Genomic DNA, 25,434 nt, shown 5'->3' with positions numbered 1-25,434 from the left:
AAACTATCGAGTGTCAGACACTCAATACCTAATCGGGTATCGAGCCGGATAGGATATTTTTCGATATCCTATTTAACAATTCCAAATATAAAGAATATTACTATATTTAACGAAAAAGATAAAATAAATTAAAAATCGAAATTTCTATGAAGATACCAATTGTTATAGAATCTAGATGGGTTGGAAAAATTCGAAACTGCCAACCATATAAACTATTGTTCAAACTAAACAAGGGAAAAAGATTGAAAAACGTTTTTTAACCTAGCATTGTTATTTCAACTAATATGACAAAATTATAAGAAACCTTTATATTTTAACCGTAGTATGTTATAATTATATTTAGTTGGACATTTGTAATTATTGAAGATACAAACCATTAAGCAATGAAAGCCATGTGCGTGGTGGGTAGTGATGGCGCTATATGCTAATTATTGCTGATTGCAATGGGGAGCGTCCATGTTTAGCATTATGATGTCACTATATAGTTGCCGATACTATTTAGAAAGTGTGAATGTTGGTTAGTACTTCGATATTTTAAATTATCGGAAATACTTTTTTAAACTTTGAACTGTTAATTTTATATATTAATTGAACCCTTCATTCATTCTTCATTCTTTGAATTTTTGATTAGTAATGCATATAATAAAGTCGTTTTATATAATATAGATTAAAAAATAATAATCTTAAATACATCATGGCATCCGGTAAACCACGTTAATTTTTTGAAGCAAAAAAAATTGATAAATAATAAAATTGATATAAAATTAATAGTTTAAGGTTTAAAATAATATTTTCAATAATTTAAGATATAATTGATAGCGCATAAATAATTTGAGGTTTAAAGTGATATTTACCCTTTATATTTTAAGTCACGGGAGCATTCAAATGCCTATTCAATTAGCAGCGGTTCCCTATTTTTATTTTTTATTACTATGAATTCTATATGATGAATATATTTGAAGTATAATTAATTGATTAATTATTTAACGGAGTTTTATATAGTATTAAATTTACAGGGTTGAATGAAATGTCAAGCTTTGAAAATTTTAAATCTTAAGAATTTTTCTTTTTCTTTTTTGACTTAAAATCTTAAGAATTTTTCCCAAAATTCTAAATCTGCCTAGATTACACCAAAATACACAATATCGCATCTTCAGCAATTACACCAGAATATACAATTCAATAGGGGGAATTGCTCTAATCTTCTCTAGCGACTCCAACTTCTATATAGCCTTGATGGCTTCATTAGAATTTTTAACCAACAAAGGCTCAAACTAGAAATGATTCGACCCCATCAAAAATGAAGATTCACAATCTAAAGAAAAGCCCAATAGTGCCTTCTTCATTTCTTGCAACCAACAAAGATTCAAACTAGCCTTCAGTTAATCTAAAGAAAAGCCCAATAAAATATCTAAGACCCATTTCGTTTATTAAAGATTCACTAACAGAATCCTCATCATCGACCCCCTTGCTCTCTCTCCCTTCTCTCGGCTGTCCGGCGAGAAATCGCCGTCACCGCCGCGTCTCCTCCACTCTCCTAACCCTCTCTCTTGTCTCCGGCCTCTCTCCCTCCAACGTAATTGAGCTTTTTTTCGTTCTTTGGAAAATTTTCAATCTAAAGGTGACTACTTTAGATCCATCTATTTTATTATTTCCGAGGGTTGAGTTCTTCTTGATGTTCTTACGCGCAGCAAATAGTTGTAATAGTTTGTAATTTTTATCTCCAGAACCTCTATAAGAATTGCCATAAATTAGAATTGCTTTAGATGAGTACTTTGGATATATCATGACACTGTCTTGCCGGGAAATGGCCAAACATGGATGCACTCAGCTTTTAGATATAGATATAGATATAGATATAGATGTGTCACCCACATTTCATCAGTCAAGCCTTAAATTTTGCTAAGCCTGGATTTACTGTTACATCTAACTTTGGGGTAGATTAGTTTGCTAGTAATTGTCTGCGACAAATTTACTGTGTGGTTCTCAAATGTGGTTCTGGAGTTCACTCTCTTTAAAAAATTGTTCTACTGTTTGGTATTGCAGGGACCGACCGTTGTGCCATCAATTCTCAAAAACTGGCCGTTCGCAGCTAAACCCTAACTTCACATTTCACAAAAAAATATCTGTAACTCGAGAACAGAGTGAGTGAAAGATGTCGGTTATGCTAGTAACGAGTTTGGGAGAGATTGTGATGGATTTGTTCACTGATCGTTGCCCCTTGACCTGCAAGAATTTTCTCAAGCTCTGCAAGTAAATTGCCTTCTTTTTATTTTTTAATTTAATTTCCATGTTTCATTACTTGTTGAAATTTTGGAGATCGCATTTATCATCTGGATGCCTAATTTATAATATATCCGAGATTTGCGTTAATGTATTTTGGGTTCAATGATTGTGCCCAAATTGATTGGAACTATTTTATTTGAAACTGCTGCGTCTTGTCACCGCGTTTAATGATTATGCCCAAATTGATTCAAATTCGTCCATAAAAAATTTGTCACATTGTGGATGAAGCGAGTTTTAATAAAATGTGAGTGAAGTTGTTAGTGGAGTAAGGGTCCCACTTTAAATGTCAGTGGAGTTGTGCGGACCCTACTACTATAAAAGAAAGTGACAATTTTTTTGTGGACGAACCAAAAACAAAATTGTGGCAAATTTTTCGTGGACGGAGGGAGTATTTATTTGAAATTGTTGCCTCTTGTAGCTGAGTTTATTGGCAATTTTCAGACATGGTTGATGAGGAGTTAATTTGTGTTTCTATTTAGTTATTGATGTATTTACATACCGTTGTTGTGGAGCTATTTATATGTAGTGCCTTCAGATAGTTGTAGAAACTTGCGTGAATCTGACGTAACTGAGTACCCTAGTTTCTTACCATTCAGAAGTCACCTGAAGACTTACACATTGATGCATTCTTCATACTGGGAGTGGGCTGGTCGGCCTGCGTACAAATTTTCCATTTCCTGTATTGCTTCTGTAGTTTTAGCAACGCCCTTTATTGTTGGAAAGTTATAGTTTTTACATTCAAAACTATCGTCTTAACTTTAGCCCTCACGTTTTTTTATATGTCCCTTGTTTGCTGGTATAAATATTTAGAAGGAATATTGAATGCCTATTGATCTTAACTTGTTTTTTCGGTTGCAGAATCAAGTACTATAATGGATGCCTCTTTCACACAATACAAAAAGATTTTACTGCACAGACAGGTGATCCGACAGGGACGGGATCTGGTGGTGATTCTGTGTACAAGTAAGTAATTTTGTTGGGTGAACATTAAAATCCTATAACTTTTAGTAACATCAAAAGTCAGTTTGCATTTTCTAATGGATGGCTGACACTAAGTTTTCATTGCTAATATAAGATTACTTTAAGTTGGGATCTTTTGAAAAATATGTTTTTCTTGCAATCATTTGCCTTCCAGCTTTCATTTACTTATGGGATCTTGATAGTTCAATGAGATCTCCATTTCTCATGCATGATCCTTTCGTAACATGTGATTTTAGATTCTTATACGGTGACCAAGCTCGGTTTTTTGGCGATGAAATACACCTGGATGTGAAACATTCGAAGATCGGAACTCTAGCCATGGCTAGTGCTGGGGAGAATCTTAATGCTTCTCAGGTGCGATTTCCTCAGCATATATTATTGTTTTTTTCAGTATGATCTCCTTGCCACGGTGTGTTTCCTTTTATTTGTTTGAATCATTTTTTTCCTTGTCAGTTCTACATCACATTGCGTGAAGATATTGATTACCTGGATGGCAAACATACTGTGAGTCCTCTCATCTACAACTATTTTGTTTTATACATATCTTTCAAAATCTTTAATCTCCGAGACGTATTATATATTTCAACTTATGGACTAGATGCAACTTCACCTCCATGGGGGGGTGGGGTGGGGGGGAACTGAAGTTGTTATGGTGCCTCCTATGGTAGGTGCAAAAGTTGGATTAAAAGTTGGAACTCTTTTAAACCCAACTTTTGCAACTCCAATGGTTAAATGTGAAAGTTGAAAGATGGAACCAAGTTTCATAAATGAAAGCCAACTTCGTTTCTTCTTTTTGATGCCCATATATAAAGTTGCGTGTAATATAGTGGGACCTATATGAAAATTGTGTAATAGTGGCATCCATATGAAAGTTGAATCTGTAGGTTTATTTTTGAAAGCCAACTTCTTTTCTACTTTTTGAGGCCCATATATAAAGTTGTGTGTAATATAGCTATATGAAAATTGTGTAATAGTGGGATCCATATGAAAGTTGAGTTTGTAGGTTTATTTTTGGAGCGAAAAGTAGAATAAAAACTTTCACATGGGATTATTAGACTTTAATATGGGATTTTAAAGTCTTATAACTAGTTATGAACTTATGATTTTTATGTTTTTCATATATTTGCTATGTTTTTATGTGTATTGTATTAGTTATGATTCATGTGTCCTTTATGATTTATGCCTCGGTCTTACGCCTTGGATCCCCTCAAGGCTTACAACTCACAGGGCCATTGGAAAATGCCACGAGGCTTAAAACGCATTTTTAAACCTTGATGTGACTCAACATTTTTGATTGGATGCTTTCAATAATAGACAAACCGCACTTCCCTTTATCATAAGAAATTTACATCATCGCTACTCTTATCGTTACTATCGTTGGTGAGATTGAAAGGTGTTTGGAGAGGTTGCTGAAGGGCTGGAGACACTTACTAGAATAAACGAAGCCTATGTCGATGAAAAAAACAGACCCTATAAAAACATCAGGTCAGACTAATTTTCTGCTGTTCTTTTTATATGACTATGAATTTGAGCAATTCCCCCTTTCTCCATCCTTTTCTCTTTTAACTATCTCAACTGTGCAGGATCAAACACACTTATATAATAGATGATCCTTTCGAAGATCCTCCCCTACTAGCTGAGTTGATCCCGGATACTTCGCCTGAAGGAAAGCCAAAAGATGAAGTAATGAATTACTTTACATTTTTTCTGTATCTATATGTTGTTGCAATTTATAAGCATCCAAAAAAAGCTGTTGGAATTTGGTGCAGTTGATTTTGCTGAAGGGCTTTGTTGTTGGTACTGAATTTAGGTTGAAGATGATGTGAGACTGGAAGATGATTGGATCCCTATGGATGAACAACTTAACCCACAAGAACTTCAGGAGGTCTTGCGTGAAAAGGCTGCTCATACCAGTGCAGTATTACTTGAAACTGTACGTTGTATCTCATCAATAATTTCACTGAGTACTGAAACATATCTACAGATATAGTAGTCCCTTTCTATGTAACTCACAGGCTAACTTATGTCATAGATAGGGGACATTCCTCAAGCTGAGATGAAGCCTCCTGAAAATGTGTTGTTTGTGTGCAAGTTGAATCCGGTAACTGAGGTAAATGGCAAGTGAAAGCCTAATGTTTTTATATACTCAGGAAATTATCTTTGTTGAAAGTAGGACCTGAACCACTTTAGATTGACCATTAATCAAATGTTTTTTGATATCTGCTTTCCTTTACCTGTAGGATGATGACTTGCATACAATATTTTCTCGTTTTGGAGTTGTAACATCGTGAGTTCCTTAATGGTTGGGTTGTTTAATCATCTTTTTACTATTTATTTATTTACTCCCTAGTGTTTCTTATCACTTAATTGACATTTGCAGTGCTGAAGTTATCCGAGATCACAAAACTGGTGACAGTTTGTGCTACGCTTTTATAGGTGAGTTTGTTCTTCTGATGGAGGCACTTTTAAGACCTTGATTGTTGTATCAGTATAGTTGAAACAAATTGTGCGACCTTATGATACATTATTCCTCAACTACTTGTAGCTGCACCTTGATTAATGAACTATCATGCCACGTTTTTTTTTTTTTTTTTTTTCCCTTTACTTACATGGAATTATGTTTTTGACTATTGTCTTATGGCTGCTTGATTTCATATGAACAGTAATATTGGGCATGCTGATATTGTTCACCTTAATTTTGTATAGAATCAACAATTACAGCATAAAAACAATGTAGCTTTAAGTTTAACCATTGGATTTTAGTAATATTAATCATAGTTTATCATTGTTATTGCTACTTATATTTAATCTTCTCTGGCTGCAGAATTTGAAGACAAAGATGCTTGTGAAGAAGCATATTTTAAGGTATATTTGGTGAATTCTAGAATCTGATGTTGGGATTTTCTGCCTGGATATTGAACTTAAGTTCCTATAATCTTAATTTGATCTGTCACTTTTACTTACATGTCACTTGGTCTTACTAGTCACATTTTCCTATTCTATACTGATTGTTGAGAATAGTCACATGACTCACATCATATCTGATTAGCTTTTCTCATATGCTTTATGGGATATGCACAAATATATCCTTCAGAAACTTGATATTTCATGCTGTCTCCGAGTGTCGCAAGAAATTCCACACAGATTAGCCATTTCAAACTCTCAAAAATAAAAAGAACAGCACTGTTGCAATTAAAAAAAAAAAGTACTATAGCTCATAGTTGTTTTTAATTTTCTCTACTGGTAGGAGTTTCATCTCAAAAACTGACTAGTTAGTCCTAGAAGATGATATTCCATCATCAGAAAGAATTCTGATATTTTCAAATGAATTGTATGCCTGTATTCAATATCTATTATCATTGAAGTTGGTTCATATCATTGAAGTTGGTTCATACAAGTTGCGGGTTTGCAGTACGGATATTTGTTTTCAAGCATTTACTTTAATTTTTTCTGTAAAATCTGTTCGGGTCTGGTCTCTTCCACACTTGACAAGAGTCTGTAATCTTATTCTCTACTGAGGGATATTCCCAAGTACTTAATCCTTTTTGTACTCAATTCATCTCTTGCATGCTCAATGTGCATGTCTTTATTTCCATTTCAGCATATGTTGTGTTCAATTGAATTATACTTTGCTTTCAATCAATCTTGCAGACATCATTTCATTACGGGATGATTGCTAATTAAATCACGACTCTTGTCCTATTTTGCAAAGTTCAAATGACTATTAAAACTTTTAAAACATTCAATAATATCACCACCTTTTGATTTGTGGAAAACTCAACATCCACAATTTTTTTAACATTAAAACTGCAGAATTTCAATGGAAAAAAGACGTCATTTATCAAACAATTTTTGCCAGAAGATTTGGTTATGCTGAATTTGCTAGAAATCAACAGGTGGCAGCCTTATTGAAATGTTGTAAAGGTCATGTCAAATTAGCAAAATAGGCAAAACTTGTGATTTATTTAGCAATTATCTTTTCTATTGTACTAGATTTGTGATGCCATCCTCCATTTCATCTAACCTATTTTAGTCATATGGACTGTATCTTCTCTTGACTGTCCCTGTTTTAATACCTTCCCTCTGAAATTTGATTCTATGTGTGTATCACTCTAGTAGCTTCAGATTTAAGCAGTCAGCAAAGATTAATTGCTGGAAAGTATGTGATTCTTTAAGTCAAGCACACATTTATAGTGAAGTTGTATTCTACTAAAGTGCTCTTTAATTGCTTCATATGATATGTTTAAGGCCAAATGTAATTCTCTTTTCCAGTTATTACCTTCAGTATTTGCTTAAGTGACATCACTTGACTTATTTCCAGGACTTCAATTTATGGCAACATTGACTTTATTTCTCTTGGTTGCGACTTAATTGCAGATGGACAATGCTCTTATTGATGACCGAAGGATACATGTTGACTTTAGTCAAAGTGTTGCAAAGCTATGGTTCCAATATAAAGGCAAAGGTCGGATAGGCGGAGGTAATTTGTCTACTCCCTTCAATTTTTGCTAGTGATGTGAACTTTTAGGGGCTTTTACTTTTCATGATTAATAAGATGCATGATTCAGTATTTTTATGATTTAATCCTCACTGCTAGGATATGAATCAAGCAAAACTAGCTCAAATGATAGAAATTATCAAGGGCCTTGGGTTATCTCAAAGGTGCAAGTCATCTTAGTAAACAAGGGCAGCCTTATTTTTTTTATCTATCAAAGCTAATCATCAAAAGTAAACGTCCCCTTATTGAACATTATTGTTTCTGTTTCCCTGATATGTGCAGTCGTGTGCAATGAAATGTTTGATTCACGAGTCTTTGTTTCTAGTCCCTTCTTTTTTTTTTTTTTTTCATGTTTGCTAATTTATTTTGCAGGTGCTGGGTGCTTCAAATGTGGTTCTCTTGATCACATTGCTAAGGACTGCGTTGGAGATCCCGCTACTGGACAACCACATTCAAATTACATGCTGAAAGATGATAATACTCAACGTGGAGGAGACAGAAGCACTAGGTAGTCTTGTGGAGTGCTACTGCGATTTTTCATCCAAAAATACCTCTAAAATCTCGTGTTTCATCCTTTTTATAGGTATGAAATGGTTTTTGATGAAGATGAAGAAGTACCAAGACATAGTAAGAGGAGAAGAGACCATAGAGACGAACAGAGTGAGAAGAGGCAAAATAACAAACAACAAGATGCATATAGACCTAGAAATGAGGATGAAAGAAGAAGCGACACACATGATCGGCAGAGACGACATGAAAAAAGTAAGAGCAGGGAAGATGAGGGTTATGCACGGCGTCAAATAAGTCCACACAGGAGAGGAACAAAAGACTCCTTGGACAGAAATGGCGGAGATGAGAGAGAACACAGAAGAAGGTATGGAAGTGGGGACCGTCAAAAGAAGGATGGAGATGATGCTGGCCATGGACACATGAGGGATGCAAGTAAGTATGAAAAGAAGCGTGGAGATGATGTCGGCCATGGAGACAGGAGAAATGAAAATGAGAGAAGAAAGAAAAATGGTAATGAAGATCCACGAGGGAGTCACAGGGATAGACATGAATCTGGAGATGATAAATACAGTCATAAACGTAGGGGTGAAGAGCGACACTCAGATAAGAGAAGCTCGAAAGGTGATGATTATCGAGATCGTGCTAGGAGGAACTGAGTTGAGAAAGTGCCTCCACCTCGAATGAGGCCATGGTTTTGTCGTAGAGAGTGAAATGAAGCAGTGGGATAATCGTTCATGTGCCTGTGATTCTTGTAAAAGTTGCAGCAGTTAGTAGTTTCAAAGGAAGTCTGCTTCAAGATATTGTTAAACATAGGTTAGAAAATTTTCATGCAAAAATTGTTAAACATTGGACAAATGCAAAATCAAGCAAAATTCAAAAGGGCGCCTGTTTAATGATTTAAGTAAAAATCCTTTTTATAATTTATAACTAGTACGCCCACTCGTGCGATGCACGATCGATATTAAAAGCGGATGATTTTTTAAATAAATAAATATACATATTAAATATAATTTAAATATAAATAAATGCGAAACATGGATCTCATTCAAAAATACTAAAGTATGAACGACATAATCTCAATAAACACATGAATCTGAAAATGTTTGAATTTTTAATTTTTGAAATACTTATTAATTATTTATAATTGATATTGTGTATAAATATATAAATAATCAAATATCAAAAGCAAGTGAATGATAATGAGTGTTATTATGTATCATATAATATTCTAAGATGTACAAAACTATTTATTTGCATATAGGTGAATATATTTTTGAATGAATATTTAAATCATATATATGGTCATTTTGTTTGAATATAAATTTTAAAATAAAGTTCCAATGCAATATCCAAATAATTGATTTTGCAGAAAAGATGAGATTTATTTTTACAAAGAAAACTAATTAATTTATTAAGCGAAAGAGTTCTAAATTAACAAATATAAGTTTAATCTTTTAGTTGCATAAATATTAAAAATTATATCTAATAAAAATATAAAAAATAAAATAAAATAAATATAGAAAAAGCAATCAAATAGAAAGAAGATATAACCGTGACATTAAAAAAAGAATGGATGTAGGAGAGAGGAGAGGATAGATGAGAGAGGAGAGAGAAGAAAAAAATAATTTTGTAACTATAAACAATAATAATTTATTTATTTTAGAATTAATTTTTATAATTTTTATATCAAATTAAAGATCTTTTCGTTATCTTTAATTTAACATCCATATTGAATATATTTTTATAAGTCAAAATTGATGATTTTTAAAAGAGAAACAAAATAGAAAAAGAAAAGTGAGGAGAGAGAATTTTGTTGGGAAAAAGTTTACGTTAAACTCATGTTTTATATATTATATAGATTATTGTTAAGGGAAATTATATGGAGCCATAATTATGGCTGCCATAATACCCTTGAAATTGTATGGAAACTATCTATGGCTAAAATGTCCTTGAAATATTTTGATATATATTTTACAATTGCCAAGCGTGTAGATTAACTCCTCTAATTTACAAACATAACAAAATCCTTGAAAAGAGAAAGAAGACTGAAAGCAGCATAATTACCTCCTTAAATTAATTCTTCAAATTGATATGGGTGATATTAAAATAGGACGTCTAATGTCATACGAAAAAAAGGACGTCTAATGTCAAATTTAAAGTTTTTTAAATTTATTATAATTTTTTTAATATATATTCCTAATTATAAAAGAATCTTTTTACATTACAAAAATTTTAATGTATTGAAATTTTATAATCCATGAAAATGTTATTCATTATTATTACTATTATCCTTGTCTTTAATAAAAACAATGAGAAATTAGTAAATTGGGATTGAATTGGAGAAATTATAATTTGAAGCCGATATATATATATATATATATATATTTGTGCAAATTTTAGATTATGTGTAGATTGTTATTTGTGCGAATTTGAGTGTTAACATGACTTCAAAAATTCATTATTAATATTTATAAAATTAATTAATAGGATAGTAGGCAAATTTATATTACAAATTAGATATTTGAACTTTAGGTACCCATTTACGTACCTACTAACAATATGATTGAAATTTTTAAAGAAATTGCGACGTTCTAAATTTGAGGATCGTTAGTAATATTTTCTGTTTCTCTCTTTATCTTTGGATTCCTATCTAATGATCAGGGGCGTAATCCTGGACGTGAAGAATAAAATAGAAAAGGTTTCTTGATTAATTTTTAAATTTTCTTAGTATTTTCTCTATTCACATGTTCCACTGAGATTTTCAAAAATTGAAAAAAAAAAGGAAATAAAAATAATAAAATAAGATATTAACATATAAATAAAATATAAATATAAATAAAATCTTAACCTCGGTTCGTTTCATATTGACTCAATCCACACACTTTAGGTACCCATTTACGTACCTACTAATAATATGATTGAAAATTTTAAAGAAATTATGGTGTTCTAAACTTGAGAGACCACCGAAGAAAACTTAGAAAAAAGAAGATATGTTAAAGAAGTTTCTTTTAAGAAAGAAACAAAAAAAAGTATAAATTCAGTTGATTTGGTGTGGTTTAAACAATATATATAATGCAAATTTTATTTGACAAAAAACAAAGTGAAGATGAAATTAATAATTATTAGATGAAAATAAAGCATAAATGCACCAAAGAGGGACTAATCCCTAGTCAAGACAAACTATGAGAAAGCCTTTACCACTATGTTGTTTAAACAATTCAATATTAAAAATGAGTTTTAATAATAATATACATATAATAATTATGTGGATCTATAAATTAATTTTCTAACTCTTTATAACAAAGAAAATTCGAAATGAATTGATTATGATCGTTTAAAATGTCAAAATTCTTTTATTCTATTATATAGATTTATTTAGTTATGTGTAGGAATTGGTATATTAAACAACTATTAACTTTGTTATATTGATGGTTTACCGTTATTTTTCTCAAAATGATATTTAACTTAATTATTTGCGTTACAATCAATAAATTTAACCATTATTATACAATACACATTAAATTTAATATTATACTCATTAAGATGATAATATTATTATTATAAAGTATTTTAAATCATATACTAATATTAACATTTTTTTTTGTTATCAATTAATCTAACTCATAAATCATACTAACATTTTGATATTTTTACATAATTTAAAATTTTGTAAATAAATATATCATAATTCGTGCATCGCACTCGAAGGAGTACTAGTGTTAACAAAACTCAAGTACGAAGGAAATTGGTCTCATAATCAACAATGATTAATTACATAGGTAATTTTTAAACTATATATTCTTAGATAAATTAATAAAAACTATCAACAAATTTTTGTTAGTATTTATTTTTTCCTAAAAAGGGTGGTGATACCTCTTTCTTTTTTTGGGGGGTGGGGAGGGGGAGGGGCGGGTGGCTCTCATGGGTATTGCTCCCTTTTTATGGACAGTAATTAGTCCACTATATATGTATAAGGAAATAATGGACAGTAATTAGTCCACTATATATATAAGGAAACAATTTTAAAGTAATCAAGGAAAGAAATAAATGTAAGGTTAATATTGTAAAATAATAAATCAATTATTAAATATAATTACACATATAATTATAACAAATATAAAATGACTAATTTGACCTATTATGGCTGCCATAATTATGGCCATTTAGCACTACCCTATTGTTAATGTGTTTTAGGAGAAAGAGTTTTGTGATATTAATTTCCAGCCGCTTGTGATTAGGACGATTTTATCTCTACGCCAATGAGTTGATTGAACAGAATATTGTAACTTTCTCATAAACATCTGCTCTCTTAATTGTGCAATAAACCGTTGGAAATTTGAAATTAGTTTCGTCTTTTTCATTGCGTTTCCATTTACTTGAAATTAGTTCTTTTCATTATTAATTAGTCATCGAGAGCGACGTGTTAGATGATTGTGACACCGAACTTATAATAATTAAGATTTGTTGCATAAGCGATAAGTTTTAATAATTCAAGATGCAATCATTTTTCTAAAAAAAATTGTTTACTTTTATTTTATCAAATTAAATAATAAATCAATAGATAACTTAATTATTGTTGAGTTACTATATATGAAGATGTAACAGTGCAAACTAACGTTTTATTTATTTGATCAGTTTTCCAACATTAGTTACCCAAAATGTCAATGATTGGAGAAAATACATTCTTACATAACTCCTAAGATATCTAACTTTTTCATTGCGGTTTTAATTCAATTGCATAGGGTTCGACCACAACAATAAAGTTTTAGCACTGAAGAAGCAAGCAATTTGTGGTGGAACCTGAATTGACAAATGCCGATCATTGCTAGATATACAACTTATATAATCGAAAGTGTAGCCAAAAATGCCCACTTTCATTCATTCTTTTATAAAATTAAGTATTCTATGCTCAAAATGACTAATTTACCCCCTAACATCTGAATTATTATTGTTACACATTCCTTACAGGTTTTATACTTTTCCAGCAAAATACTTGAGAAAAACAAATCGAGTAAAATAAAAGAAGTTTTTATTTTTATAAACTGTGATAAGGATGATAACTTATTTATTAAGCTCAAATCACTTAGCATACCCAATAAGTCCGATGGAAGGCCCACAAGCAAAAAGGCTTAATGGAAGATTACATAGCGGATGGTACACTCTTGGAAGGTACCGTAGTTGAAGTTGAAAAAGAAGGGCCCAAATCACATTTTTACTACTTTTTATTCGTTTAAATCATTTTTTTTAATAAAAGATCTCATTTTAAGAAATTGCATAGGGTCCATTTTATTTTATCCCCACCCTGCTCTCGATAAAAGTATTTTCAAAGTGGTCAAATCCAGATCCCAACCAAATTTTAGAATGCAATTTCTTGAATGCATGCAAGAATATATGATAAAAGTAGAAACTATTAAGAGATGCTATTTGATTCTGATCCAAAATTTTCACAAAAAATTGTGTTTGTTATTTTATGAACATGGACTGTGTGATGAGTATTGCGCCAACGTGGCGCCGGAACATATCAAAATCACTAAGATGGTCCACAAATTTAAACCTAACCCTCAATCAATCACGACTTTACAAGCATCCTAATTATTTAAATCTTGGCTGTTTTGGTGCATGCGATTGAATTATTAAATGTGAAATATTTTGAAGAGTCGACAACAACTCGCCAACAAACGGTATTTTGTACGCCAAGTTTTGAATGCAAAAATGTGCAAAACAAGTATTTATAACTAATTTATTATTCAACTTTGGTGTAATAATGGGTTAAGTGGAGCATTTGAATATTAAGTTAGAAGTACTAGTTTCCTCATTCTCAGCCACTGATATTGCATGGGTGAATACTATTGCATAAAGAATTCGTTATTTTATAATTTTGAAACTCGAGATATAAAATAATTCAGAAAAGTTGAAAAGTTGTGTATGACAATTCAAGATAGATAAATGGAGAGAGAAAGAAAAGTTGGAATAAGAAATAGTCCGTATTATATAAGGAAAGTCGAAAACACATGGTAATAGGGATAGGGTTAGTCAGCTCCTCCGCCTTCGCGCCTCTGCTCTGCAGCTTACAAATCTCAGGTATATGTGATAATCGATTCTCTCTCATTTAATCACACAATCATCGCATCGCCTTGTAAAACATACCTCAGTCTTTTAGAGTTCCGGTCATCATATTTTCATCTTAAGAAAAAATAATTGTCGAGGCCGAGGGAGTCTTTCGTTTTGTTTTCTTTTGTGATTTTGCCCTCGAAAATAATGTGTAGGTGTTTGGACATTTTATTAGCAGGCAATTTTATTAAGCAATAGAATATAATGAGTCCCATGTTTGAATATGATCTCGCCCTGTTTTTCTTAGCTAGCTCTCATTGTTAATTACTACTACTATTGTTTTGAGCAGAAAATGGGATGCATATACTCCAAGGCATCGGTGAGCATCAGAGAAGAGCTGAGACTGAGGCATAGCTTCCAAAGTAGATCCGCAGCATCAGCGTGGGAAGAATTACTAACATCATCACGCTCCAATGCACGAACTAGTCGGGATGGCAAGAGAAGCTTGAGCTTCCACACAGTGGAGGAATACGACGCCTTGATTCGCGCTCAACATAGCTTTGATGTGAAGATGCAAGAATCAAGGTGCGATGTGGCGGTGGAAATGGGGTCCAAACGCAAGGCGGTTGCAAGAGGCCTCAAAACGCTCGAGCTTGAATTTCCAGCCAATGCAACTCTCATTTACTCTCCGGGGACTTATGTTACCCCTAAATTTGGGGGCTACAATGCTCCTGTGCCACAAAATGCAGTCTTCAGTCCCGACCTGATTGCTGCTTTTGAAGATTGTATGCAACACCTACAGCTCGAAGAAGACACCATACTCGAACATATGTTTCACCATGACTATTCACTTGCAACCTCATCAAACATCTACAACCCAATTGACTTATAGTCACTCCTACATTTCTATTTTCACTTTACATACTCAAATTCCACATCAAATTCCAACTGTGTTACTCCCAAATTGCCTACTCCCTCCATCCCATTGCAACTGACATGCATTTCATTTTGGATTGTTCCATAAAAGTTAACTCTTGAAAAAGTGTAAACTCTCGTCACTTTTAATCAATTTACATTTCCTTAATTCTCGTTATACTCCCTTCATCCTACGAAACATGAATCGTTTACAAGATTTAAAAAAATAATATTTAGTGTATTAAGTGTGATATATAAAAAAATAAAAAAATGAACAGAGAGAAAAACTTTTGCCATATAAGAAAACATAACAAGTTTAGTGGATGACCTAAAGAAGAATACTGACTCATGTTTCGTGGGACAAAGGAACTGCCATTAATAATGAGACGAAGGACTAATGTTTAGTAAGATTTAAGGATATTACAAGAATGAGGGGCTTCAAATTCAAAATTCCAGCCAATACTAAGACACGAACAAAAAGAAGCTTCCCTATTATTTTCTTGCTAAATTTAACTGCACGAAATGTACAATAGTAATTTATCGACTAAAACAGCAGCTTCACCAAAACAAATGAGCAGCACACTCACTCTAATGCTTTCACCCTAATTAAGCCATAATTATCACTAATAGACCCTAATTGCGATTTAACCCCTAATTATGCTCTGTTAAGCAATGCATCGTCTGAGGCTTTTTTCCCAAAGGGATGACCCTTTATTGAGGCTTCACTTCCACGTAAGGTAACGGATAAAAACAATGAAAACTAATCGCAGGCAGTCAGCATTCTTTAACTCAAAAAAAAAAAAAGGAAAAAAAGAAAAGAAACAAGAGTTAAATGTTACAAATTGAATTTTTCATATACACATCACCAAATGACAAGGATAGCCTTGATTCAACTTAAGGCAGCGTCACAATGCATTCAAGGCACCTTATATTTACTGCTCCGTCACCGGTTGGTGTTATTTGATGACACAACAGTTGGTCCAAGATACAGCACACAGTGAGCCATCTTCAGACCTCTTCCGTGAATTAGTGGCCACAGAGATGCCACCTTTGTTTCTCCTCAACAATCGCCATTCGCCAGCGTAATTAAAGATTCACATTAAGCAGTCGAGGTACGAATGGTTTCTACATCGGTTGTACTGAAGGAGGCTACCATAAGTGCGATCCCACACCCCAATGAATAGGGATTCAGTATCAGGACTGAAAGAGACTCCAGATATCTCACCAAAAAAGTCAATCTCTTGCTCTTTCTCAAAACCATTTTGCACATCATACACGTGAACAAAGTCGGCTGGTTCCGCCATGGCCATGAACTGGCCATCAGATGTGAAACGGATTGATCGAATGGCACCCAGATTTCCTTTCAGTACAGCAACTGACTTTGATAGGTTCCGAGCATCCCAGACTCGGCAAGTCTTGTCCTGGTTCCCCGTAGCAAAGATGTAACCATTCGGATGCCAAGCAGAGGCAAAGGAGAAATCCAAATGTCCATGAAGAGACCCGACAGTCTACAAAGATAAAAAAAAAAAGTACAGCACCAAAATAATATTATTAGATCAAAGCAATACCTCATCCCTAAGCCAATAAACGGTTCACACATTCTACATTATGTTTCCCTATGTTGTTTGTGGCTAAAAGAAATTGATGCCAGAAATTAAATATGCTACCTTCCCAGTTTGTGAATCAACGAGCATCCCAACAGGATTGTCCCCAACAATAGCAATGACCTTGTTATCTGGACTTAGAGAAGTGTGCTGTAAAGAAAAGGGTCAATGAGTCATCGTTATGCAAATGCCACAGAAACATGTTCACATGCACAGAGAGAGGGAGGTGCAGACTCTAAACAAAAACAAAAGAGCATGTACATGCACAGGCAATACACCATTTCATGCATAGATCCCATGATTATAGCATTTTTGCCAGTTAATCAAGGTCCATCGTCACCATCCACAATATTCTACATGCTAAAACCTCTGGAATATATGTCCAAGGTAGAAACTTCATAAAATATTGTTGCTGAGGTTAAACAGCACATTAAAATAAGGCCATACAGCAACACACCACACTTAATGCGAGCTCAAACATAAAAACAGCATATCACAGCAGTTGCCCGTTGGGAGGTAACTTTACAGTCTCTAGAGACTTATGTTACATCCAATAGATATAAAATATAGAAGTAAACAATGAAGATATGCGAACCAACTTCTTCAAAAGTTGACCATTCGAACTTTCAGGAGTTTGATTTATTTAATATGAGAGCATACACAATACCATATATTTAAGCAACATAAGCAAACAGATTTGCCTAGACAATACAACTGAGTTTTTCCAACTATGGCAAATATTATGAAATCTTAAACATTAATACTTGTCAGTTTTCAGTTTTTACTTTATTATCCACAAAAGATATCACAAGTTTTAAAAATTTGAAAAATTAAAAGTCAATGTGTGGAACTATATACCATCTCTAACAGATTTATAAGTTATAACCAACTGGACTTACATTTACAGGCCACGGGTAAGAGAAATGTCTAACAAGCTGAAATTTTTCCAAATCAAAATCCCGCACTCCACAATCATTATTTGAAGCTGTGAAATGAACAGCGCCACTGGAAGCATTTCAAACAAATTAGTTCCAGAATATGGATTGGTGAATACAAAACGTTGTAGCATATATGAATTTCTGCTCCAGAGAGATAGGCTATTGAGGGTATTATGAAAGTTGGGAATGAAGCTGACCTTGGACCATCATAGATCTCGATTGCATTTGTGATAGCATTATCATCATAAGTTGTCCTTGTGCAAAAGCTAACACCAGGTCTATCTAGATACTGCATCAGAAAAGGATATCCATTCAACAATCAAAAGACAAAAGAAAGATTTAGTACGCTTCGTCAGTATTCTAGCATCTGAGCATTTATATGATCTGAAAGCCACTCAATATTCAGCTCCTGGCATACAGTGGAAGATTATTAATTAACACAAATTGAGAAGTGCCTCAAAATTTCCCTGACCGGAAGTAAGGTTTGAGAAAGAACAATAATCAAGGTTATATATAGCAGCCAAGAATACAACTATTAGTAGTAAATTGTATAATATGAAATTGAATCTGAAAAAAGGCAAAATAAAAAAGCTTTCACCGAGAGAGAATTACCTTGCAAATAAGCTCGCCCTGGAATCCCCCAGCAATCAACAAATTGTCACGGACAGCCAGAGTACTAACTTGAGTTTGAGTAAATCCTTCTAGCAGACTTCCAGGGTGTTTCTATAAAAGGAGATAATATCAGTCAGCGAAATTATATAAGTACAAAGGAAGCATAGAGCCCAAAACTTAAATTACTCAGCATATGATCATTTAGGAAGAGATGCACCTCTGCCGGAGCCACATGCCCAGAGACATTAAGAACTTCAGTCTTTTTGGAACTTAATGAAGACCAGTGAATAATTGAGTAATGCGACATGAGGTAAACATCATGCTTTGATGTTGACCAAACAAGGTTCCTCAACTGCGATCACAGTTACAGAGGGAAACTCAGAAACCATGTATTCAATATAACCAACAATGATGCTCAATATATCTCCAAAGAAAAACAATGATGCTCAATATACATTGAGAAAAATATTCAGCATGTTCTTATGCATCTCAATTAATCTCATTGTGAAACTGGATCTACAAGAAAAGTGAAGATATCACAGTACGGAGGGAATTCATTTAGTACATTTCACATTTAGACTTTGTCAATGTGCTGTAACAAAATCATGGACGCACATCCAAACACATCTAACATGAGAAACTCTCCATGGAAGCAAAATATCATTACATCATTCTACACTTTACAACAAACTTCATCCTAGCAGATGAGAACATTGCAATCCCTCAGTTAGTCTCATCCAAATAGAGAGAGCACACAAACAGAATCAAGTGAGCAAAAGAGGCTGGTACCCAGCACGTAGCAAATAAGAAAAATGGAGGACGACAAAAGGCCAGATAACTCCTGGTATTACACCAGAAACTTTTAATCTCAGGTTATGCGTCAGCCACATAATGACATACTTAATCTACCTAAGACTCCAAAATTAAAATAGGTCTAAAGTAATAGAAAACTAAACATATAAATTAGACTAAAAAAGTAAATCACAATTTGAATCATTCAAGATACCCGCCAATGCAAATTCATTCTTCTCTTTACTCTAAATTCAAGATGTATGCAATCAATTAGGCAGAACTGGACAATCTAAGTGCAGCATGATCTTGGAATGCATTCCTACAAGGAGCAGCAGGTTTCAAAACAACCATTGACCACACCAACTCTAATACTTATAAACCTTGGCAAAGTTTCAACTTACAGCCGTTAAAATGAACAACAGACATCAAAGAAGAATACAACCCATAATTACCTGAAAATGAAGAATGGTTGATTTTACTGATCTGGTGTTCTGCCAGAATTCATAATACGCTCCACCTTTCCTAGTTACTTTGCATTCCTAACAAATTCAGAACAGAACCAAACTTATACATGTTTTAGAATCAATAATACAATAGTTTATAACTTCTAGAATCACAAAAGCAAGCTAACTAACTCTGTTCAGCTATCATTAAAGACTGAACGTTACCTTTTCTGATTCCTCTCCTGAGTGGAGCACATTCTCATAATTCTTGTACTGTTCTAGTCTAGTCTGTCTATACTTCTCCCTAGATATGCTTAGCCTCTCCCATGGAATTCCTTGGATATCCTTCCCTCTTCGTGCCTCAGCAGCCGAAGTATCAGTGATCTTATTGTCCTAATCCCACATTCAAGTTATCTCATATCGCCAATAATGAAACCAACAAGAAAAACAATGAAAAAGATAAAGTGCAGTGATATCAATGAGTTTGTAATCATAAAATTTATGGGTGCTATTGAACTAACCAAATGGTCGTGTTCATCCTCATCCTCAGATTCTGTGTCTCCTCCCATTATTCGACCAGCAAAATACATATCTTCTTCTACTTCTCCCATCTCATAGTCAGCAGGCGCATAATCCATTTCTTCCACTTGATATGACATTTATTCAGCTTCAGGTACTTGTTAGCTGCAAGGAAAGTAACACAATAACATAATTAGATTGCATGTACAATCTCCGACCACAAGGAGCAAACCCCCAAATGTTAAGAGCGCACCAAGCACCCCAGGAACTGAAAGATACCTAGGAAACTATAAGTTTCCATAACCATCCCAAAAGAAAGCAGCAATTCAAACATAAAGTTCTTGACATATAGCTTTAAAGACCAAAAAAAAAAACATTTTTCGAATTGAAAAATTAAGCTCACCTGATATATAGTAGGAAATTGAAACCAATTAAAAATTAAGGTCACAACAAGACATTATAAAAACTACTGAGCAATGAGCATTCAGTACCGAACCCTAAGCAGCAACGAAAGTCAAAATATTGACAAATAAACCCATAATCTACAAATCAACATCACGACGCAGAAAAACAAAGTCTACCCACATCAAAAAGGGAAATTAAAACGAAATATTTAATCCTCACCTTCCAATTCCTCCAATTTCGGATTTATTCACGGACGAAAGATCGAATCCTCGAAGAAAACTAGGCAGGAGGAAGAGCCGGAGGGACTCCGATCGAGAGGATTACAGAGAGATCTCTGCGGCTCCGATCACAATTGAGCGCATGCGATCTGTGGATAGCTCAATTTTCCAAAAGCACTTAAATTATGATATACGACTCTGGGAGGCGGTTAAATTCTAATTTTGATCGCGGTAAAAGAGAAAAACGAAAAAGCACTTAAAATGAAGGTTCTGATTTGTGTCTGAAATCGATAATGGAGAAGGACTGAAAACCTATAAGGGCAAAAATTAACAGAAACGTAAAAAAGGGAAATTGGGAGGGTAATTTTGAGAGGAAACAAAATAGAAGTGGATTGCGACTTACGAGTTACTGGTTAGGGAGGTGATGGGGATTTGCTTCTCTTTCGCGTTGGAAATCAAAGTATTTGGCCCACTCGCCCACCACAAAGATAAGAAGCAATTAATTTTTTTAGCCCACACGTGGGATTATACCATTGGTAGACGCTCATACGCTTATTTAGGACTGGGAATTTCGGGATCGGGTAATCGGGTACCCGATACCCGACCCGAAAAAATTGGGTATAGGGTACCCTATACCCGATTTTTTCGGGATCGGGTATTTAGGGGTTGAAATATTCGGGTATCGGGTATACCCGAATTACCCGATATTTTTAATTACAGTAATAAATTTCAAACTATTTAATTAAATTAAATAATAAATATGAAATCTAAAACTCCCAGCCCCTAACCCTCCCGCCCCCTGTACTGTGTTTCACTTTCCCAAATCAATTCATCCCTCCCAATTCCCAAACTGAACTCTCAGCCCGCCGGCCCTCCTCTCGGCTCTCACTCCAGAGTCCAGCCCCGGCCGGCCGCCCCACTCGCCGTCGCCCCTCGCCAGCCCAGCGTCGGCGCGTCGCCGTCGTTCCCAGCCTCCCCAGTCCGCGACCCTCGCTCGCCCGCCGTTCCCGTCTCCGTGACGTCGCGACCCTCGCCAATCGCCCCCAGATCCGAGACCCTTGCTCAGTCGCCCAGCCGTTTCCGATACCCTCGACCCTCGCCAGCCGTTCCCGTCGTTCCACCGCCGCCTACGACTTCGCCCCGCAGCAGCCGCACCGCCTCCGAGCTCCAACAGGCGCTGCTGCTTCTTCTTCTTCCTCTTTTTTTTTTAAATAAACAAATATGCTTTTTTGTACAAAATGGAGAATTGCTACAGATCTGAAAGTTGCTACGACTTGGAGTTTGAGAATTGAGCAAAAAAAATGAAATTTTGTACAGATCTGAAAGTTGCTACAGATCGGGTAATTTAGGGTACCCGAATACCCGACTCGGGTACCCGAGTCGGATATTAGGGTACCCGATTTCAATTTCGGGGTCGGGGTCGGGTATAGGGTTTAGGGGATTTTCGGGTTCGGGTACCCGATTTTTTCGGGTAGGGTACCCGATTCCCAGCCCTACGCTTATTGGGCTTAGAGCTAGGTTTGGTCGATATTTTAGGGATTTTCGATATATTCCCTTCGTTTCATGAAGCATGACACACTTTTTTTCGGCATGAAAACTAAAAAATTGGTATTTTGTGTGTTAAGTATAGTAAGTGAAAATGTGAATATAGGATAATTTTTTTGTCATTTTTAAAAACGTGTCATACTTCTTGGGACAGACCAAAAAGAAAAACGTGTCATGCTTTATAGGACGGAGGGAGTAATAGTTTTTTTTTTTGCACAAGGGTAGTCCTAGACCTCGTTATTTAGATTTTAATATTTTAATTTCTTTTTTAAATCTACACTTGCAATAATCATGTTAGTAATCAAAATTTTGAGTGAAATAAAAGCTAAATAGCATCATTTTTTAATAACGTTGAATTAAAAAAAATCACATTCTGGCATAAAAAAGATCCATGCTCTTATTTTTAGTTGACTAATAATTTGAAATGATTTTTTTGAAGAATATTAAATATTATTAGAATTAATGATATGAAATATCTTTGTGTGTTAATGGACATTATAGTTGTCCACCAACTTAATTTCAATGAATTTTAGTCAATTTTGTGTTAAAGAGACAAAATTGTACTTAATTTTACATCGTACCCCTTTCCTTATCCTTTGGTCAATTTTTACAACCAAATCTTTCTCTTTTTTTTATTCTCTAGATATCAAACTATCTCTTTTTACTTTTTACTTTTTACTTTTCAAACCCAATTTCTCTTGACATAGATGATTTTCTCCGACGACAGCATTCATATTATCATGTGTTTATTTTGTTAAAAGTTATCTTTTCCTTATTTACTCTTTCGTTTATCTTTTTCTATGTACTTTTGAAACGACTTTGGTGCTTCACCTCATTCTTTGATTTAGAGTTCCGAATATAATTTTTAGATCGTATTTGGTGTGTAACTAGTCGAGTTTTATATTTCTTCATAAAAAAACTTAATTTTCAGATGTAGTCGTGATATTTCATTCAGCTGTACAAAAGGGAATTATTTGTACCAGACATACCAGAATGTTGTATGTCTGACTCGTGCCAAGTGTATCATTAATCCCAAGAGATCCTGCCAGTTTTTGGGATGATTAATGGTATGAAAAAACTCCATTCGTATCGATCATTCAAAGTGTTTGTGTGCTACCTCTTGGGGCGAATAATACGAAAAAACCTCACTTCGTACCAATTGTCCCAAGTGTTGCTGATGTGGAGCAGCTTGTCGTTGATTATTTGACGATTAAGGATTGCAAAAAGGGTCGTCGTCGGTAATATTTAAAACAGACGTAACTTTTGGTATGTAGCTCAGATTCCTAATACAATATATTTTCGGAAGAAAAATGATGAGAGTGAACTCTTAGTGCTTTGCGCGATGGCATAAGTGATCCTGAGCCTAAATTCCTTCGTTTTCAGACACTTTTGGGATGAATGGTACGAAATAACCACATTCATACTAGTTTTTTCCATTTAGAGGCCTTAAACAAACTCTTTTGACTCGAGCCTAAAATACCATCTCTTCGTTTTAAAAGAGTTTTCTGTGACTGTCTGAATCACCTTGATCATAGTTTTATAGCAAAAATTATAACAGTTATACGAAAATTGCGAGATAAATAATGGGTTCAGGGGCAATGTTGGTGGACAACTATTAATTTTCACTATTATCAATAACTACCTCAAAAATTGCCTCATGTTATTATCTTGTTTCGACTTAAATTTGAACAAAAAAACAAACTAAACATGATATATTTTTAAAATAAATAACTATCACGAAGTAAATGGGCTTCTAAATACGGTATTTAATTTTGTTAGTTTAAATTTGAAAGTTTGAACCTTGTCGCAAATTTCATTATTTTTCAAATTCGTTCTTGACCGTAAATGTAACTCCTATGTTGTATAAAAAAATATTGTGTGTTATGTCTTGTGTCAATAAATGTTGTGTGGTGTGAATTCAACACATGCAAAAGAGAAGTTAATACATCTCCGCATGCCTTTCCCTATCACGCAAAATCTTTTGATGATACCCTTCTGGTCTTAAATTTGTTGAGCGTGGCTCATAGAGATGTGTAATAATTTCTGATTCACATCACATTGATTCGTGAATTAATATTTTGTAAGAGTCTTGTTGTGATGCTCGGCTCGAAAATCATCGTGTAGACTTTATTGGATCTCTTCGGACGCCTGGAAGAATGGACATCGTCGCCGGTAAATGTGAATCTTTGAGATTCGCGTATAAAAAGCGTGGGGATATTTGAACAAATACCCCTGCTCGGATTGATACATTTTTAGCGTCGCTGTAGTGATTTGATCGTCGCTCTCCCACTTTAAACTATATTTTCACATTTTGTCTCCCAAACCTTTACATCCTTTTGGATTCGTTGGAAGTGTGACTCGATTTGCTTCACGTCGTGTGAAATTGTGTTGGGAGATCGTTGTTCGTTGCACTTCCTCACAATTCCCCCAATAGACGAGAGTCTTTTGATCGGCTTCGTTGAGGGCGTTCAGTGTTACCTCGGCCCACAAGGTGCATATGAGCTCCATTTTCGTCAGAGCGTGGCTGCCACGTTGCTTGGTCGTCGAATAGCGAGTATCTCGTAGAGGTGAAAAAAATAATGGAACCGAACCGTGAAACCGAACCGTGAAACCGGACCGTCCGGGACAATTCTAGAACCAGAACCGAAACTGTGTTCAACCAGTTCATTTACGATTCCTAATTTCTTAAATCGGCGGTTCCCGGTTCCGAATCGGAACCCAACTGGGGAACCGCCCGGAACCGCTCCTATAACCGTGGAACTAGGAACCGCCTGAACCACCTGGATTTGCGTGCTTGAATTTTAGCTCTAGCATTTTTATAAGTATTCTCTATATAGTCTATACTCTATACTACTTAAGCTCTCTCTACTACTCTTTCTCACACCAATTTTCCAACCTCACTACTACTACTCTTCCTTCTTCTATTTTCATCTCCAATTTTTCATCCTCACTACAAATGGCTTCTTCCGGTTCCGGCTATGGTCATAGTGGTAAGGGCAAAAACTCTATTGATTAAGATGCTACCATTGGAAATAGACCACGAGGCCCTCGTCGTCTATGTGGTGTTGTTATTTGAGAATATCCCGACGAATCAACCTACGTTAGAAGTGAGAATCC

At 34.5% G+C, this 25,434-nt stretch overlaps 3 protein-coding genes across 4 annotated transcripts; 2 read left to right on the top strand and 1 right to left on the bottom strand.

Moving 5' to 3' along the window:
* Positions 1-1,191: 1,191 nt before the first annotated feature.
* LOC130985971 (peptidyl-prolyl cis-trans isomerase CYP59) lies at positions 1,192-9,154 on the top strand. The gene is made up of 15 exons (XM_057909222.1): positions 1,192-1,621; positions 2,047-2,253; positions 3,145-3,249; positions 3,504-3,621; positions 3,721-3,771; positions 4,661-4,752; positions 4,851-4,950; positions 5,078-5,200; positions 5,300-5,377; positions 5,508-5,554; positions 5,648-5,703; positions 6,092-6,132; positions 7,645-7,747; positions 8,138-8,273; positions 8,349-9,154. The coding sequence occupies exons 2-15, from the start codon at positions 2,156-2,158 to the stop codon at positions 8,929-8,931; spliced, it is 1,731 nt and encodes a 576-aa protein (XP_057765205.1). The 5' UTR covers positions 1,192-1,621; positions 2,047-2,155; the 3' UTR covers positions 8,932-9,154.
* A 4,840-nt stretch (positions 9,155-13,994) lies between these two features.
* Positions 13,995-15,417, top strand: LOC130985970 (uncharacterized). Its single transcript, XM_057909221.1, has 2 exons — positions 13,995-14,356; positions 14,676-15,417. Exon 2 carries the CDS (start codon positions 14,679-14,681, stop codon positions 15,216-15,218), a length of 540 nt encoding a protein of 179 aa, XP_057765204.1. The 5' UTR covers positions 13,995-14,356; positions 14,676-14,678; the 3' UTR covers positions 15,219-15,417.
* A 512-nt stretch (positions 15,418-15,929) lies between these two features.
* On the bottom strand, positions 15,930-21,249 carry LOC130985969 (uncharacterized WD repeat-containing protein C2A9.03-like). Of its 2 annotated transcripts, none has more exons than XM_057909220.1 (10): positions 20,774-21,249; positions 20,152-20,314; positions 19,856-20,023; positions 19,640-19,726; positions 18,613-18,747; positions 18,396-18,506; positions 17,981-18,072; positions 17,745-17,850; positions 16,909-16,995; positions 15,930-16,749 (listed from the first exon to the last, which is right to left on the bottom strand). In XM_057909220.1, exons 2-10 carry the CDS (start codon positions 20,287-20,289, stop codon positions 16,336-16,338), a joined length of 1,338 nt encoding a protein of 445 aa, XP_057765203.1. In that variant the 5' UTR covers positions 20,290-20,314; positions 20,774-21,249; the 3' UTR covers positions 15,930-16,335. The 2 variants fall into 2 exon arrangements, with proteins under 2 accessions (XP_057765203.1, XP_057765202.1); XM_057909219.1 differs by having other exon boundaries at positions 19,856-20,014; positions 20,774-21,238.
* Between the last annotated feature and the right edge of the window lie 4,185 nt (positions 21,250-25,434).

The sequence above is a fragment of the Salvia miltiorrhiza genome, chromosome 5, assembly GCF_028751815.1.
Source record: "Salvia miltiorrhiza cultivar Shanhuang (shh) chromosome 5, IMPLAD_Smil_shh, whole genome shotgun sequence".
NCBI lineage: Eukaryota > Viridiplantae > Streptophyta > Magnoliopsida > Lamiales > Lamiaceae > Salvia > Salvia miltiorrhiza.
This window is presented reverse-complemented; position numbering and strand designations above follow the sequence as displayed.